General features: G+C 53.0%; 2 protein-coding genes across 2 annotated transcripts; both read left to right on the top strand.

Annotated features, from left to right (window-relative positions):
- Positions 1–4,335: 4,335 nt before the first annotated feature.
- On the top strand, positions 4,336–9,681 carry SPATA24 (spermatogenesis associated 24). The gene is made up of 6 exons (XM_081035729.1): positions 4,336–4,513; positions 5,666–5,731; positions 5,961–6,091; positions 6,177–6,247; positions 9,312–9,414; positions 9,521–9,681. The coding sequence occupies exons 1-6, from the start codon at positions 4,397–4,399 to the stop codon at positions 9,648–9,650; spliced, it is 618 nt and encodes a 205-aa protein (XP_080891855.1). The 5' UTR covers positions 4,336–4,396; the 3' UTR covers positions 9,651–9,681.
- Positions 9,682–11,520: 1,839 nt separating this feature from the next.
- Positions 11,521–16,051, top strand: PROB1 (proline rich basic protein 1). Its single transcript, XM_081034949.1, has one exon. It carries the CDS (start codon positions 11,533–11,535, stop codon positions 14,569–14,571), a length of 3,039 nt encoding a protein of 1,012 aa, XP_080891075.1. The 5' UTR covers positions 11,521–11,532; the 3' UTR covers positions 14,572–16,051.
- The last annotated feature ends 164 nt before the right edge of the window (positions 16,052–16,215 follow it).

Raw genomic sequence — 16,215 nt, 5'->3', positions numbered from 1 at the left:
AAATAGTAAAATGGTTGCTGTTTTAAGCCATTAATTACATTGTGTGGTAGTTTGTTTGCAGCAGTACACAACCAAAACACCTCGGCTCCCGTTTTCCCACATCCCCCCCATCATTGTTAAGTCGGAACAGTTTTACCTCCAGAACATCCTAAATCCATCTACTCTATCAACTCTGACACCATCTGATTCCCAAACTACCATCCACTTCCTTTGATAAAAAAACTACCGCAGTAGCCTCACAAGTATAAGTAGTCTCTCCAATCTGCCCACCTTGCTACAACCAGAGAGATCTTTTCAAAGCAAAATATCATGTCACCCTCTTGTTTAAAATGTTTCAATAACTTCATTTGCCCCCAGAATAAAAATCACCAAAGTCCTTAGCATGGCCTAAAGCTTAACAAGACTCTACCTCTGTTTGCCTGGTAAATCTTTTTTCTTTTCTGCCATACTATCCTTTAAATTACTACACTTTGCCAACCCCTTTGGCCCCAGGGACTTTGTATACTGCTCCCCCTTTCTGGAACTTTTTCCCATTCACCTGGCCCATCCCCATTTGCTAAGTGCCTACTAGGTTTCAGCTCACACATGACTTCCTCACAGAAATTTTCCCTGACACCCCAGACTGAGTTAAGTCTCCCTTTAAAATACTCATTCCTTTCTTCCTGATCACCTGTCATGGAGATAATGCTATTTGAATAGACTTAATTTGAGATTTACTTGTGTTTATTTGGTTATGGTCTGTCTCCCCCACTCGACTGAGTTCCAGTCTGGTTTTATCTGAGCTGAACCCTGAAGGGAATGACATGACATCTGTCAGGACTTCCTCTGGAATTACAGCCCAAATTCTTTGAAACTACTCCCATCAAAATGTGGGATGTGGGGCCGGCAGGTTGGCTCAGTGGGTTAGAACACAGTACTCTTACCAACAAGGTTGCTGGTTCGAACCTCCCATGGGCCACTGTGAGCTGCGCCCTCCACAACTAGATTGAAACAGCTACTTGACTTGGAGCTGATGGGTCCTGGAAAAACACACGTAAAAAAAAAAAAAAAAAAAGTTTGACTCCCGCATGGAATGGTGGGCTGAGCCTCCCTCAACTAGATTGAATATGGTGACTGAACTTGGAGCTGAGCTGCGCCTTCCACAACTAAGATTGAATGACAACAACTTGACTTGGAGCTGATAGGTCCTGGGAAAAACACACTGTTCCCCAATAAAGTCCTGGAAATATACACTATGTGCGGACAGAGCCCCAGAGAGCAGTTTCCAGGCTCTCGGCCTCACATGGAGGGGTGCTGGCTCAGGTGTAGATGGCCATCAGCTGTGGCTAGTTGGCTGTAAGCTGTAATCAATGAGCCATTGACACGAATATAACTGCCGTGGCTACGCCAGCAGAAAATGGGGGCTAGCAAGAAGATGGGGGCTGGCAAGCACGGATTACAGTTAGCACAGCGGATTGCAGCTAGGGAGGAGAGTCCAGGAGAGTGGAGGAGAGTCGGTCGGTTGGCTGGCTGCAAAGCGGACAGGAGGTCGCATGTCGTGTGAACCCAGCTGCCAGCGAGAGTATAGTGGTATGACTCTCCAACCTATGGCTCCGTGGGTGTTCCTTTTTGGCCTCACCATGTCCTGTGTTCTTATGTGGGGAGCTGGACTAGAGACCCCGCAGGCCGCCCTGCATGACACACTATTTCCCCTTTCCCAATAAAATCTTAAAAAAAAAAAAAAAAAAAGTGGGATGCGTACCCTCTCCTTGAAGCTGGACTCTGACTCCTTGACCAGTAGAATAAGCAGAAATGAGACTATGCTGCTTTTTAGGCCCAGGCCTTAAAACACTGGCATCGTCTCTTTCCTATCACTTTGGATACTTTCTCTTGAACCCAGTCACCATGCTATGAGAAAGCCCGAGCAGTCCATGGAGAAGAACAAGACCTTTGGTCCTCAGCTTCAGATGAGTTCCTACCTGACAGCATCAACTTACCTTTTACGTGACTGAGTCATCTTGGTAGTGGAACTTCTAGCCTTTCCTCCCCCACCAATCATCCCAGCTGATACTACATGGAGCAGAGATAAGCTTTCACTCTTGAACCCTGCCCAAATTGAAGTTTCCTGAGCAAAACAAAAAAATTTTTTTAAGCTGTAAAATTTGGGTGGTGTGTTATACAGCAATAGATGACCAGGACGACAACTCGGCAGAAAAGCGGTGTTCCTGGGGCAGGATCACAGAGCTACTGTGATGTCCTGTCATCTCGAGCCCCACTGTCATCTGAGCCCTGACTGGCCAGAAACCCATAGTGTTTGTTGACAGAGAGAGTAGAAATCTGTGGCAGCCCCTTATGTCCATGCTGGTATGCAGGGTGAGGACCAAGACCCAGGGTTCTCTCTTGCTCATGACTTCCCATCCCCAGGGAACTGGGTTCTGCCTGAAATGAACAAGGCAGCCTATTCTAGTGAATGTCGCGTGGCAAGGGATATTGAGCAGCACCTCACAAAACCTTAGAGAGGGGATACAGTTCTAGGCGAAGATTCAGGGATCGATGCCCCAGAGAAATGTGCAGCTTTGTCCACGGTGATTCAGGTGAACATTCACACTTGACAGACCAAGTTCCAAGAAGGCTTGGTGCTGAGGCACACAGCTGATACATATAGCATCCTCCAGGCCCACACTGTCCAATACTGCAGCCACTAGCCACATAAGGCTATTTAAATGCAAATTGTAACTAATCAAAATTTGTAAAAATTTAAAAAGCAAGTTATTAGTCACATGAGCAGCATTTCAAGTGCTGAGTAGCCCAGCTGTGGCCAGTGGCTGTGGTGCTGGACAGTGTAGGTGTAGAGCATTTCCATCACAGAAGTCCTACTGACCTGTACTGTTCTGGACCCTTTAAGATTAGCCAACAGAAATGGCCTTGCCCTCCAGGACATGAGAACAGACACAAGAAACAAGGAAAGGGGTGGCCAGTTGGCTCAGTGGTTAGAGCGCAGAGCTCATAACACCAAGGTCGCCAGTTCGATTCCCACATGGGCCAGTGAGCTGCACCCTCCACAACTAGATTGAAAACAACGACTTGACATGGAGCTGATGGGTCCTGGAAAAACACACTGTTCCCAATAAAATAAAGAAATTTAAAAAAACAAGGAAAAATAAAACAAGGGCTACCATCGGGAGACCCACAGGAATAGCCACTTGTCAGACCACAACATCCCGCTGAAAAACAAGCCCCGAGGGAGGGAGCTATGGGGAGCAGCCTGAGTGGCTTACCTAATCTTTCAGCTTCCCTTCCTGGTCACTAATAACATGTTTTGGCTAACTCCTTAATATAGTCATTACCTGCTTGCGGGTATCAACTTCCATAACTTTAAGTATCTATTATGGTAAACAAAAATGTTCCTGGTTAAGAACATGGACTCTGGAATCAAACTGCCCACGTCAAAACCCTGTTTGGAGGCTTAGTAGCTTGGGTGACCTTGGGCAAGTTATTCACTCCCATAGAACCTGCATTTCCTCATCTGTAAAATGGGGATATTAAATCCTACTTCCCGAGGTTATTATGAGGATCACGTGAAATAATACTAATATGGCATAATGTTGTCACGAAATAGTGAATACTTGATCATTATTAGCTCTGATAGTTCCCAAACTTATATTCTTTGGGTTTCAAAAAAACCCTCAATGGGGATTTGGTGAAGATGTGTGATCACCTTATCCTTCCCAATCTCCTTTTTAGAAGTCTCCTTCAGGTCCCACTTCAGTTCTCCTAATCTCTTCAGGCTCTTCAGGGCCCTCCAGCACCCTGACCTGGTCACACTTTGGCTCCAGTGTAGCTGCCCAGAGCTTAATACCAGTGTATGAGGACTGTTATCTTGGGTGAGATCACTCTCCTTTTCTATTCTTGAGCCTCTCTTCATTGCTTAGGCTCAGGTCCCCTAAGTATTAAGTTTGTTCTTGAAGAAAGAGAGATCACAAGAGGCTGGACTCGCATACCCTGAAGGAAATCTAGAGCTTAGGGAGGAAGGAAGAGGCAAGTGAAGCTAAAGATGCAGGTGATGCCTTAGAAGGCACTTGCTTCACTGTCTTACAGCCCTGGGAGAAGGCTGAGGGCGGGTGCCTGCGTGTTGCCTGTTCGCTGGCCCTTAAAAAAAAGTATGGGCCGGGAACTGCCTGCTCCTCAGGACTGCGTGAGAAACACAAGATAAAATCGATGTCTAAATTCTCTATAAACTTAAATTCCTAAGGGTTGTTAAATTCCCCGGACGGCTCCTTTAAGAGGGCCCCATCTCTGCTAACAAAGGAAGTCTCCGCCCCCGGTTGCCAGGGTGCTCTGTGGCGTCGCATTCTCATTGGCGACGTGGTGAGCCACCCAGCGGCAGCCATTTCCAACGAGCTGGCGGGAGCGAAAGATGGCGACGCCCGTCGGGTGTTCGCAGGGGGGGTCAGGGTCGGTGTGTCTCGCCTTCGATCAACTGCGGGACGTGATTGAGTCTCAGGAGGATCTGATCCACCAACTGAGGAACGTGGTACGCAGCCAGAAGAGCTGGGGTTGAAATCGAACTGGACGCTTAAATGGGCGGGGCGTGCAGAGAGCACATTGCCAATGGCGCGATCAGAAGGCGGGGCCTCGTGTTATGGCTGGAGGTGGAACCAAAAAAGGGGCAGGGTCTCATGAATATTTACCAGGGAATTTTAATCAAAATCAAATTGTTCTCTAGTCGGCCTGGTTGTGCAGAGCCTGGTAGATATAGCCCCATCTACTCACTGCGCCTCAGTTTCCCCGTTTCTAATTGGAGATGACTTCATTGACTTTCCAAGGCCCTTGCATGGGGGCGGAGAAATTATAACATCTTTTCTATTATGGACATTCCCTCCCCAGTGCCTAATGCAGTGCCGCGCTGAGTGCAGTGAGCACAGATTTGGACTTTGCATTCCACAACTTAAGGGCTTTTTATGTCCCTTTGCTTTTGCTTTCTGCTTTCTCAATCAAACCCCAGTTCATGGGTGCAAAGCAGTGGAGCCACAGATTATCTGGACAGGTATGGTAAAATCCTGGCCAGGTGGAGTTCATGGTTTTTCTGGTTTTGTTTTCTATCTTGATTAGAAAGCCAGGAGATACCTCCATCTCAGAAATAAGACTTCACATTTCTTTCTCACTCTAATAGCTGTATGCATGCAGCTCTAGGCATTGAATTACCTTCAATTCCCTGAAGGTAACCAGCTCTACCTTTTGACTACTTTAAGAGGCAGGCTCCATCTCTGGCCTTTTTCTCACTGTCTAGAACACTTCTCTCCACCCCTTTTTTGGCCCACCCCTATATAGCAATCAGGTCTCAGGTCTGATCTGATGTCCCATCTTCAGAAGCAGTTCTGACCTTTCCCTAGGCTGGGTCAGGGCCCCCCCTCTGGACATCACTTTGTACTTCTCCATTATAGCACACACCGTGTTAGAAATGCTGACTATGGGCTATCTCCTCCATGAGACTGGTTGCTCCTTGAGGGCAGGACCTAGAGTTGAGCCTCAGTGAGTCTCGTGGAACCGAATTCTCCCTTCCCAGGGCCCCAATCTTATCCTAGGTTCCTGAGCATCATCCCATTATCCATCCTTGCTCCTGGTTCCTAGAGGACACCCTTCCCACCGCAGTCCCAAACCCTCCCTGAGCCAGGCTCTGTTACAGATGGTTCTCCAGGATGAAAATTTTGTCAGTAAAGAAGAGTTCCAGGCAGTGGAGAAGCAGCTGGTGGTAAGTAATGGCCTATACAGGCTCCTAATCTTACCCTATTTCCCAGCATCCCTGTGTTTGAGCAGAGTCCTTGAGTATTGGCCTCTGAGAGCCTCCAGCCCCAGTAGCGAGGACAGAATCTTCCTGTGCCCTGGCTTCTGTGTGGCCCTCTGAGCATGGGGCTGATTAAGGGAGCCTAGGAAACCCAAGGTGGCTTGGGGTAATGAGGTCACTGCTGCTGCTCCTACAGGAAGAGAAAGCTGCTCATGCTAAGACCAAGGTCCTCCTGGCCAAGGAAGAGGAGAAATTGCAGTTTGCCCTTGGAGAGGTGGAGGTGCTATCTAAACAACTGGAGAAAGAGAAGATGGCCTTTGAAAAGGCGTGAGTGAGCCTCAGTATGGAGGGAAGGATTGGGGGTCCTGTCTGCCTGTCAGCCTTCCCACTCTTTCTCATCTTCTCCACCCAGGCTCTCCACTGTCAAGAGCAGAGCCCTACAAGAATCCAGCAAGAAGGACCAGCTCATCACCAAATGCAATGGTAGGCGGGAGGCCCGTGCTCCTTCCCACGCTTACATACATGGGTTCTTCCCTAACAGCCCAGTGCCCATGTGCAGGGCAGGGTTTCACCCCAACTTCTGTCCCCGGCTGAGGATGCAGGCAGGCCCAGGTGGGCCACACCTTCGCAAAGGCCTTCAGGGACCAGGCAGGCCACGGAAATGAGGGAAGCAGTTTGATGTACAATATTCTTCATGGCCATAAAGGAACGGGCTCGCTCCCATTTTTCTTGAAACATACAATCTTCTTAGTCCACCTTTTGTTATCCCACTTTTGATGGATATTAGAAATAGTGTGCTTTACTCATAACTCTGTTACAAGAGGAATAACATGGCAAGCACAGTCCTATTTGGAACTGACCCTTATTCTCCAGGTGTGGGATCCAGTAGGGAGGAGTGCGGACGGTGGTGATGTGGAGAGCCATGCCCCGCTCTCAAGGGCTTAGCGACTCTGCTGTGGGAATGGGGGTCCCCTGTTGTCAGATCTTTAAAAAAGAAACTGGAAACCAGGTTTTAATGGAAGTTTTTCTGACTTTTTAGTGTTGGCAACTAATTTAGAAATTTAAAAATTATTGTATGGCCAAGTAAAATATGTCTGTGGGCCATTCATTTTCAACTCGGCTCCATGAAGATTGCTGTGTCCCTTTGTTGGCTCACTTGGTGCTGTGAGTTGCGGGGCTCTTTCAGTCAGCTACCCAGTATCCCTAGACCTCAGGAACCCCTTGCACTTCCCCAGAATTCTAAACTCCCCATAGTTTAAGAAGTGGCTATGAATTCCACATGCAACCTCTGCTTCACTCACTGCTATAGATTTTGAGTAGGCCAGAGCTCAAAGCTCAAGCCCAAAAGAGGTTCAGGGTATTTCCTGATGCCCCTCCCCCCCAAGCCTTGGGCACCCGCTGCTCTCCAACCTAGGCTTCTCTCCCTTGCTGAGTACTCTCACTGGTAAGTTGCCAGCAGGCTGCCATCTTGATCTGTCCAGGTGGGCTGACAGGCCTCATGGTTGTTTGATCAAGAGCTCCCATGAGGGTCTCCTGGGGTCCAACAGGCTGTCACTTCCTCCGTACCCAAGGATGCTAGTCCCTAGTTCTTCCTTTCTCTCTGGACATTCCCCCCATTTCCCTAAAAAGAACCTAGGGTTCTTTCCTCGTGGTGCTAGGAAAAGACATTCTTCCTTTAGGGCAAAGGTGTCCAAACTTTTTCAAGGTTTTTCACCAAGGGCCATATGCGGTAAAATACACAAACAGCCGGGCCACTCACTCGAGGTGAAGTACATATTGCCTCACCTGGTTTATTTAAGTAAACTAAATATATTTTTGGAATTTGCTGCGGGCCAGTTAACGATGGCCCGCGGGCCGCAGTTTGGACACCCCTGCGTTAGGGCATTTCCTAGAGATCAGCCAAGGCCACAGAGCGCTGCATCTGCCTGTGCAAGGTATGTGTAAGTCAGGGGACAGAGCCTGGCTGCCTCCCCCCAAAATGTCCTGAACCCCTTCAGTAGGACACAAGCCCTCACCTGAGCAAATCTGATAACCTGAAACTCCCCCCAGCCTCCCCCGCGCCACCTCCCCTTGTGTGGTTTCAGTTTGGTTTTACTTACATAGTTCCTTAATCTTTTCAAGGGGCTTTCTAACTATTCTCTCATTAGTCGCCATTTATTTTAACTTTATCTCTTTTGTTTTAAAATATTTCCACAAATTTCTGATGTTTTTTTCCCAAGAGAACTTCACAATTAGTCTAGATTAGCTGATTGACCTGAGGAAGGAGTTTTGATTGTCCTGGTCCTATGACCCAGTGAGCTCATGTGTTCCTTCTCTTCTTTCACCTATGTCTCCTCTTTCCCATGCTGTGTCTTAACTTTTTACCAGATTGTCTCTTCTGAAACCTTAAATTCTCCAGCAGTTTTGCAATTTCAGAGCTGGTATTCTAGTTCATCTTTGTCCAACCTTTAAAGGCAGTGGGATTTTCTTTCTGTGAGGATCAGAATTTTCCAGAGCTCCCTGAGAGGGATAGTTATGTAAATGAAGCATCCCAGATTCCTACAGACTTATTGGATTCTGACCCAAGTCACAGAAATCATCCTGATATCTAATGAGCAACTTAATTAGGGGATAAGTTTTGCTACCACAAATTTCCCTAGGTATTTCCCACCCCCTTGTGGAATAGGGACTGTCTTTGTCCCCATCTTACAGGTGAGGAAACAGGTCTGAAAAAGGAGGCAACTTGCCCAAAGTGGTAATACTGTCTCACCAATATTAACTTCATGGAATGTCACCTTGCTCTGTTCTCTCATCAGTTCCTGAATCTTAACTCTCCTTTCAGGAGCTGACTCCTTGCGGGCAGGGACCCTACACAGGGCTGGGCATCCAGTTGGCCCTCAGTAGGTCTGGTTGGATTGAGATGACTGACTAGGTGATGTTTCTAAGTCCTGAACCCCCCAGGGGACATCCTGTTCATTCATTCCACAAATAAATTTATTGCGCAGCTACTATATGTCAGGTACTATTTTATGCCTTAGGGTTAAAACAGTGGATAAAATAAAAATCCTGTCCTTACACCCTAGTAGAAGAGAAGACAAATAAGTAAAATATATGGTATGTTATTATAGTTCTAAGTGCCAAGGAGGAAAATGAAGCAGGGAAAAGGGATAGGAAGTATTGGGAAGGGTTGTAATTTTAGACTAGAAAGGGTCTCACCCAAGAGATGATATGTATAAAGACCTGCAGGAGTTGAGGCCAGAAGCCGTTCATCCTCCTGCCTTTGGGTAGGGCTGCCCACCTCTCGCCAAGGGCCTTTGCCTGCTCTCATGTGAGTCATCTAGTCCAGAATAGAGTTGTGAAGTCACTGACACATTCATCAGACATTGTGGCCTCACCACCCCATCAAGACTCCACAACAAACTCATTCTTACTAAGGTATTAGCAACTACTCATGAAGAACCCCTGGGTGGGGGGAACCAAGTTTTGAAAAGACCCATGAGGGAATGCCTTAACTCAGGAAGGAGCCCTTGGGATGGAAACACCTCCTCCCTACCTCTCTCCCCCACAGAAATTGAGTCTCACATTATAAAGCAAGAAGATATACTTAATGGCAAAGAGAATGAGATTAAGGAATTGCAGCAAGTTATCAGCCAGCAGAAACAGATCTTCAGGTGAGGGGTCCGGGCCAGGCTGGGGGATGTTGATGGAAGTGGGGAGCCAGACCTCTGGCCCTACCTTGGGCTGTCCCTAGCCTATGCCCAGCCGGCTCCGTTGCAGGAATCACATGTCCGACTTCCGGATCCAGAAGCAGCAGGAGAACTACATGGCCCAGGTGCTGGACCAGAAGAATAAGAAAGCCTCGGGCACGCGTCAGGCCCGGAGCCACCAGCGTCCCAGAGAAAAATAAAATGGTTACCGCCTTTCTGTTCTCTGGCTGTAATGCATGACCTCTGCCTTCTCTGCTGTGGGGGTCCTCATCCCGATCCTTCTTATGCCTATGGGTACCCCCTCAGGCCTCACCAGTGGCCTGACTCCTAAAGAAGGGGCAGGGTAAAGTAGAAGGCACTCCTTCCTTCCTCCCCACCTGCTTCCTGGGTCTGGTGATCTAAGTGAGGATCAAATGACCAGGGACTGGGTGGGGGACAGACCGTGGACCACCACCTGCCAGGCCACTTCTGGGCTTGGAAGTGGATGCTGCTCAAGTTGCCAGCCCCTGCTACTTCCCTCCCTCCCTTGGTTAGTAGTGGGGTCCATGAGGGTATAGGGGTTGTGGCTCAGGGGAAGACTATTTTGTTGTCTAGTAGGCTCTGTCCCTTCTTATTATCTCAATATTTAATCCCTGCCTATATAGAAAGCTGTTTGTGTGAGAGAGAGAGAGGCCCTTATCAAAGACTTCAAAGACAGTGGGTTCTGGGACCACAATAAATTTGGAAAATCAGTTTCCATCACAAAGCAAGAATGTTATACCTGTGAATCACATGTGTACCCTCTTAAACTTCCCCCCAAACATAAGCTCATTAGTATTCACCAGTGGGAGGAAGGGAAAAGGGACAATGCCATGTCTATTTTTAAGGTGGGAAAACTGTGTGCCGGGCTATGACTTGCTGAAGTTGCACTAATATTAGGGGTAGATATGATGGATAGGCTTCGTCCTCTCAGAAGTCATCACTGATGGGTAGGTGATCATGGGGACACACTCGGGAGGCTGAGTCAGATTTGTCAAGTCCAGCCTTCCCTGGGTCAGTGTGAAGGTTTGAGTGCACAGGAGGGGCCTGTGCTCTTGCGCCAAGGCCAACTGGGGCCTGAGTCATAGCAAGACCTTGAAGTCAGAAGTTTAAGGGCAAATGATACCCATTGTCGTTATCCCAGGACAATGACAGGTGGTGACTGCTTCTACTTCTGCACCAGTGCCTGTCCCCAGGGCTAGTACTGAGATGGTGGTGGGGACTGGAATGAGTGCCCTGTGAGTGCCTGAGGGGGCACAGGACGATTCTGCTTCAGAGGGACTTTAAAGAGGGGACCACTGCTACCCCAGAGGTTCCTAAAAGACCCCACATCAGCATCCAGGGCTTGTTCTGGTTGCCAAGGCAGCCTGTAAAAGAGTTGCCTACTGCAGCCCCTTCCAATAGGTTCCCACTACAGGTAATGGGTCCAGCCAGAGACAGCAACTTTCTGAGGCCCCAGCACAACTCTGGAGTAGGGGGAGCCCTCCAAGCTATGCTGCTTTATCAAAGATGGTGGCATGACGGTTTAGGAAAATGGGTGCCCTCTTGTGAGCTCCAGCTGGGATGGGATGACAGGGCCAGGGAGGAAGGGTGCCCTTCGGTGGTGGAAAGGAAAGGTGCTGAGGGCTGAGAAGGAAATGAAACTGCTAACGAGACCTGAGCTCCTTGGCCTGAAGGTCTGATTCCCCAGCTCACTCTGATCCACACGCCATAGTGCTTGACCTCAGGTCCCCACGCAACCTTAGTTTCCTCACCTGTGATGAGAAGGAGAGTTGGGTGGGCCTAGCTCCTGGCTCCAAGTTGGACACCTGTCTTCCCCTCACCTTCCTGTCAGCCAAAGCCTGAGTACCCAGGCTCTCCAGCCAGCTCCTGAGAAGGGGCTTGGGAGGGTAAGGCCCAGGACCCAGGTCTCTCCTGGTAACGCCGCTGGCTCGGGAGTAGACGCGGCCGCTTTAAGGAGCGGTGATCCCACGGCATCCGCGGACGGGGCGGGGACAGTGCGGGCGCCCGCGGCATCGGCGGAGGCGAATGCGAGGGAGGTAGTGCGCGGCGTCCGGGCCCACCATGCTGAACGCGCTCGCCCCGCCAGCCCTCCCCGGGCTCTCAGCTCTGGGGCCCACGGCCCCCGCGCGGCGCCAGGACTCCTCCAGTTCGTCAGGCTCCTACCACACAGCTCCGGGTTCTCCAGAGCCCCCAGACATTGGGCCGGTCGTAGAGGGCCGGGCGAATTGGCCCCGGGTGGCCTCTGCGCTGGGGGCGGGCGCACAGCCTTGCCTGTCCGTCAGCGCCCAGAATAGCCGCCAGCAGCTCGGGCCCGGCTCGGGTTTCCCGCGAGGCGCGGGCTCGCGCCCACCCCAGCCCCAGCTGCGCATGCTGCCGTTGGGGGAGATGGAAGTCATCTTCGGCGCCGGGGCCCTGTTCAGCCCCTCGGACTCGGCGGATGGTGAGGTGCAACAGCTCACCGCGAGGACTTTCCATCGCTTCTCTCCGCCTCGGCCCGCGTCGCCCGCCCCCGCCGCACCGCAGCCCCAGGCCACAGACGGTGGCTCCCGCTGGGCCACTTACCTGGAGCTGCGGCCCCGTGGTCCGAGTCCAGCGCAGTTCGAGTGTGTGGAGGTGACACTGGAGGAGCGTGCCGCGCCCGCCAGGCCTCGGACGGTGCCCAAGCGTCAGATCCAGCTGCGCCCCCGGCACCGGAGTCCCCCACGGGAGGCCGGCGCGCCGCGCCCCCCACTGCTCCTGCGCACCGGCTCCCTGGATGAGTCTCTGGGCCGCCTGCAGGCCGCCGCAGGCCTCGTGCAGACGGCACTGGCCAGAAAACTGAGCCCCGCGGCCCCTGCCCCAAGCAGCGTCACCTCCGAGCTCACGGAGCGGCCAGAGCCTGAGACCCGGAAAACAGCTCTCAGTACCCGAATGATCCAGGAAGATACCCGGTCTCGGCCACCTCGCGTGCATTATAGTTCAGCCCCCGCTAGGGCCCCACGACCGTGGCCCAGCCTCCGCGAACGCGCGATTCGGCGCGACAAGCCCGCGCCCGGGACTGAGCCGCTGGGTCCGGTTAGTTCCAGCATCTTCCTGCAGTCCGGGGAGAAGACCCAGGAGACGCACAATAAGGAACTCAAGACTAGGTTCCCGGGAGAAACTCCGGGTCAAACCGTCCTGAGGCCACAGAGTCCGCCTTTCGAGTCCAGGGACTCCTGGGAAGCTCTGAGGAAGGCCGTGAAGCCAAGGAACCCGTCTCCGCCGTGGCAAGCTCCAAATGGGACGGTACGAGGTTTTCACTGCCCGTCCCCCCAGAACCTGTCCCTGTGGAATCGGGCTATTCCAAGGACGGGTAGTAGCCCGTCCTTCCCCGAGGCGTCCTCCGCATGGGAAAATCAGGAGCCCACCGTCGAGGAATCTGTCAGCAGAAGCAGCCCTTCCCCTCCGACCCTTTCCCAGTGGAATCTGGGTGTTGCCAAGGCAAGAAGCCCATCCCCCGAAGCTCCTTCCCAGTGGGACGTTCCGCATCCGGTAGTCGGGGATACGATACAGGGGAGTAGGAGCCCATCCCCTCTGGCCTTGTCCTCTTGGGAGGCTCCACATCGTCCTATTGAGACGTGGAGCCCATCGCCCCAAGAGACGTGGGATCCCACAATACCCGGCTCATCGATAGTCTCTACGCGGGAAGCTCTGAATGGTCTAGGCCCGGAGAAGCTGACGCCGCCCACGCCACCTGCACCCCGGAATCCAGAGGGTCAGGGTCAGTCTACGAGAGAGATGCCGGATCTTACCTTCCGAGGCAGTCAGCCGTCGCCAGATGTGCTTGCACCCGAGCTGCCCCTCAGTCGCCTCGTGGGCCCGGTGGACGCCAGTGCGCCGCTCCCGGAAGCTGTGGGCCCTGGAGAAGCGGCCTCAGGACGCCTGCGCGTGGCGATTCCGCGGCCCCGCGACGTGCGCAAGATGGTGAAGACCACCTACGCGCCGAGCTTCCCTGCGGGAACCCCAGGCTCAGGGCCTGCGCCTCTTGAGGACCCCCGCCGGGAGGAGGGCGGCGCATCTGAGACGCTAGAGCTCCAGGCGCTAGGGACCCCCGCCCCGGCTCACTACACTTCCGTTTATCTCAAGGACTTTCTGCCCGTCGTGTCGCACCCCTACGAGCCCCCAGAGCCGTCCCCCAAAACAGTCCCCCGGGACGCTTCGCAGCCCAACGGGGTCCTGCGGCGGAGGGCCGAGAACAGCACGGCGAAACCCTTCGCGCGCACTGAGATCCGCCTGCCTGGTGCCCTGGCCTTGGGACGCCAGCCGGAGGGAATCCGACGAGTCCTGGGGCGCGGTCCCGGAGGAGAGAACAGGGTAGCGGAGGCCCAGTGCCTTGTCCCCGACGGCGGGGGTCGGACCAGTCCTCTAGGTGGCGCTCGCACCTTACCCCAGCTGTCGCCCATAGGGCCAGCAGGCGCCCAACCACCCGGATCATCCCGCCCCAGCTCCCCTCGGGAGCACCCTAGCTCGAGTCCTGGGATAGCACCCAAGTGGGAGACGCCCCCATCGGCTCCCGAGCCTGCGACTGCAGTCCAGTCTCCTGTCCCGCGGGAGTCCCAGGCGTTGGCGAGCAGAACCGCCCCGCCCCAGCCCCGCGCTGCTTCAGCGCCTCCTATGGACCGGTCCCCGGAAGGCCCCTCCCAGGGGGTGCGCAGGCCGCCCGGGGCCGCGCACCCGGGGAAGGTCCTGGTGGACCCCGAGAGCGGCCGCTACTACTTTGTGGAAGCGCCGCGGCAGCCTCGGCTAAGGCTGCTCTTCGACCCGGAGAGCGGGCAGTACGTGGAGGTGCTGCTGCCGCCGTCGCCCCTGGGGCCACCCCGACGAGTCTACACCTCGCTGGCCTTGGGCCCCAGCCTCTTCCCGCCCTCCTATGGGCCTATCCCTGGCCTCTCACTGCCTCCATCCCCGGGCCCGCCGGCCTTCAGCGGCACCCAGCTACCCTCTGAGGCAGGGCCCCTGGACGGGATGTATTACTTGCCTGTGAGTGGGATCCCCAGTCCCGCACCTCCTCTGCTTCTCTGTGCTCCACCCACAAGCTCGGGTCCTACCCAGCCCTGCAAGGGCTCCTTGTTCCCTGTGTGAGGCCTCAGGACCTGATCCCCATAGTCTTGGGGCCTGTTCATGGCCTTGAAGGTTCTGGCATCCAGTCCCCTGCCCTTCTTTCCTTCTGTCACCTTTTACTTTTACTCATCTTATCCAGTCTTCAGAACGGAAGTTACCTTAAGAGAATGTATCAGCGAACCCCAGGGCTGATGGAGCTGGAGCTCAGGAAGTGGCTGCATACTTCCTTCCCCAGGAAAATTGTATACCCCTTTCCCAAGCATTCCCAGGGTGAAGTGTGGTGTGTTTGTCTGTGTGTGCGTGTATATGTGTGTGTATGTAAAAGTGAGATGTCTCAGGACTTTCGCCAGGAGCTGACCTGAGGGGGTATTGGGGCAGCAGAAATTGGGAGCAGCAGGGGACAGGTCTCCCCTCAGGTAGTGAGTTGTCTGTCCCTCCCTGAAGGTGGGCCCAGCTGAGGTGGAGCAGGCTAGTGAGCGCCAAGCGCCAGCAGGATGGCGGGAGAAGGACTGGCTATCAAATCTGTTATTCTTTAGAAGAGGATCTGAGCCTTGATCTGGCAGGCTGTGGGGGGAAGTGGCTAGTGCAGCCAGGCCAGGCTGAGTCTGAGAAGGATCTGTAGGACAGCAGGTGGAGATGGAGCAGGGAAGTAATACGGGAGGGGCTGTGGAGAGTCAGCCTGGGGTTAGTGGTAAGAGTGCTGGGGGGAGGTGGCTACAGTCCTCAGCCAGGAGCCTCACCCATTCTTCTCCCCTTAACCTCAGCCTCTGACTTGGCTTCTCAAAGTCCTCAAAGCTGAGCTGGCTCATCCTGGGACCAGGAGTGGGGGCTTCAGCCATTCCCACCCATTGTGGGGGGCAGATGAAGTGAGGCATCAGGAAGGACTTATGAGCAGTGGGAATTGAGCTTTTGTCCCAGAGGAGCCTCTTGACCCCTCTGGGTGGGGTGGAGGGTGGGTCTGGGCTGGCAATAGAAAGGATGCCCCTGTGTGGGGAAAGCCAGAGACTTGGAGCCCTCAGCTGACTCCACTTCCCTAGTAACAGATGTGGCAACCATGCCAAGAGGTGCTGGTTCTGCAGGCTGGTCACAGCATAGGAAAGGACAAGACCCAGAGCCTGTGTTCCAGTTGCCCTGAGATTCCAGGAACTTCTGAGGGCAGAGGGAGATGCATGGGGTGGGAGGTATTCTGCCTGTGAGTCGTTCTAAGCTTGAAGTATGTAGGCCTTGCTGGACAGATATGTGATATGATGAGTTTGGGGAAGAAGAAGCAGTATTAGGGATGGAGATTGATGCCTTCCTTAAGTTCCAGGCCCCTGGGAGTCCCTGGGGGGCCCAGGTCCCTTGGAGTTCCTGTCCCACTGTCTTCAACCGGAAGCTGACTGGGAGAACAATGAGTTAGAAAAACCTGGACATCTTCTTGTGTGACCTGATGACATTGAGGGCCCTAGGCCCCTCACCTCATCCTGGTATGCAATAAATCACTGACCTAATGAGCTATGATGGATGGAACAACTGGTGTAAGGTGTCTGATTTACTGCCATTGCCCCTTAACAACCCACAATCAATATCCTTTCATGCCTGGGTACAACCTGGGGGGGAAGGGGACCCTAGGGCTCAGGGGAGGAGATTATGTGTGTCTTTTATACACCGGGTTGTCTCTGCCTC

This window comes from Rhinolophus hipposideros (genome assembly GCF_964194185.1).
Source record: "Rhinolophus hipposideros genome assembly, chromosome: 23".
Classification (NCBI taxonomy): Eukaryota; Metazoa; Chordata; class Mammalia; order Chiroptera; family Rhinolophidae; genus Rhinolophus; species Rhinolophus hipposideros.
This window is presented reverse-complemented; position numbering and strand designations above follow the sequence as displayed.

Excerpts from the sequence above, each read along its gene's own strand:
- SPATA24 (XM_081035729.1), top strand. The coding sequence starts at position 4,397 with ATGGCGACGCCCGTCGGGTGTTCGCAGGGGGGGTCAGGGTCGGTGTGT. Across the intron at positions 6,092-6,176 it reads AAGATGGCCTTTGAAAAGGC|GCTCTCCACTGTCAAGAGCA; the intron begins GTGAGTGAGCCT and ends TTCTCCACCCAG. Across the intron at positions 6,248-9,311 it reads GCTCATCACCAAATGCAATG|AAATTGAGTCTCACATTATA; the intron begins GTAGGCGGGAGG and ends TCTCCCCCACAG.
- PROB1 (XM_081034949.1), top strand. The coding sequence starts at position 11,533 with ATGCTGAACGCGCTCGCCCCGCCAGCCCTCCCCGGGCTCTCAGCTCTG.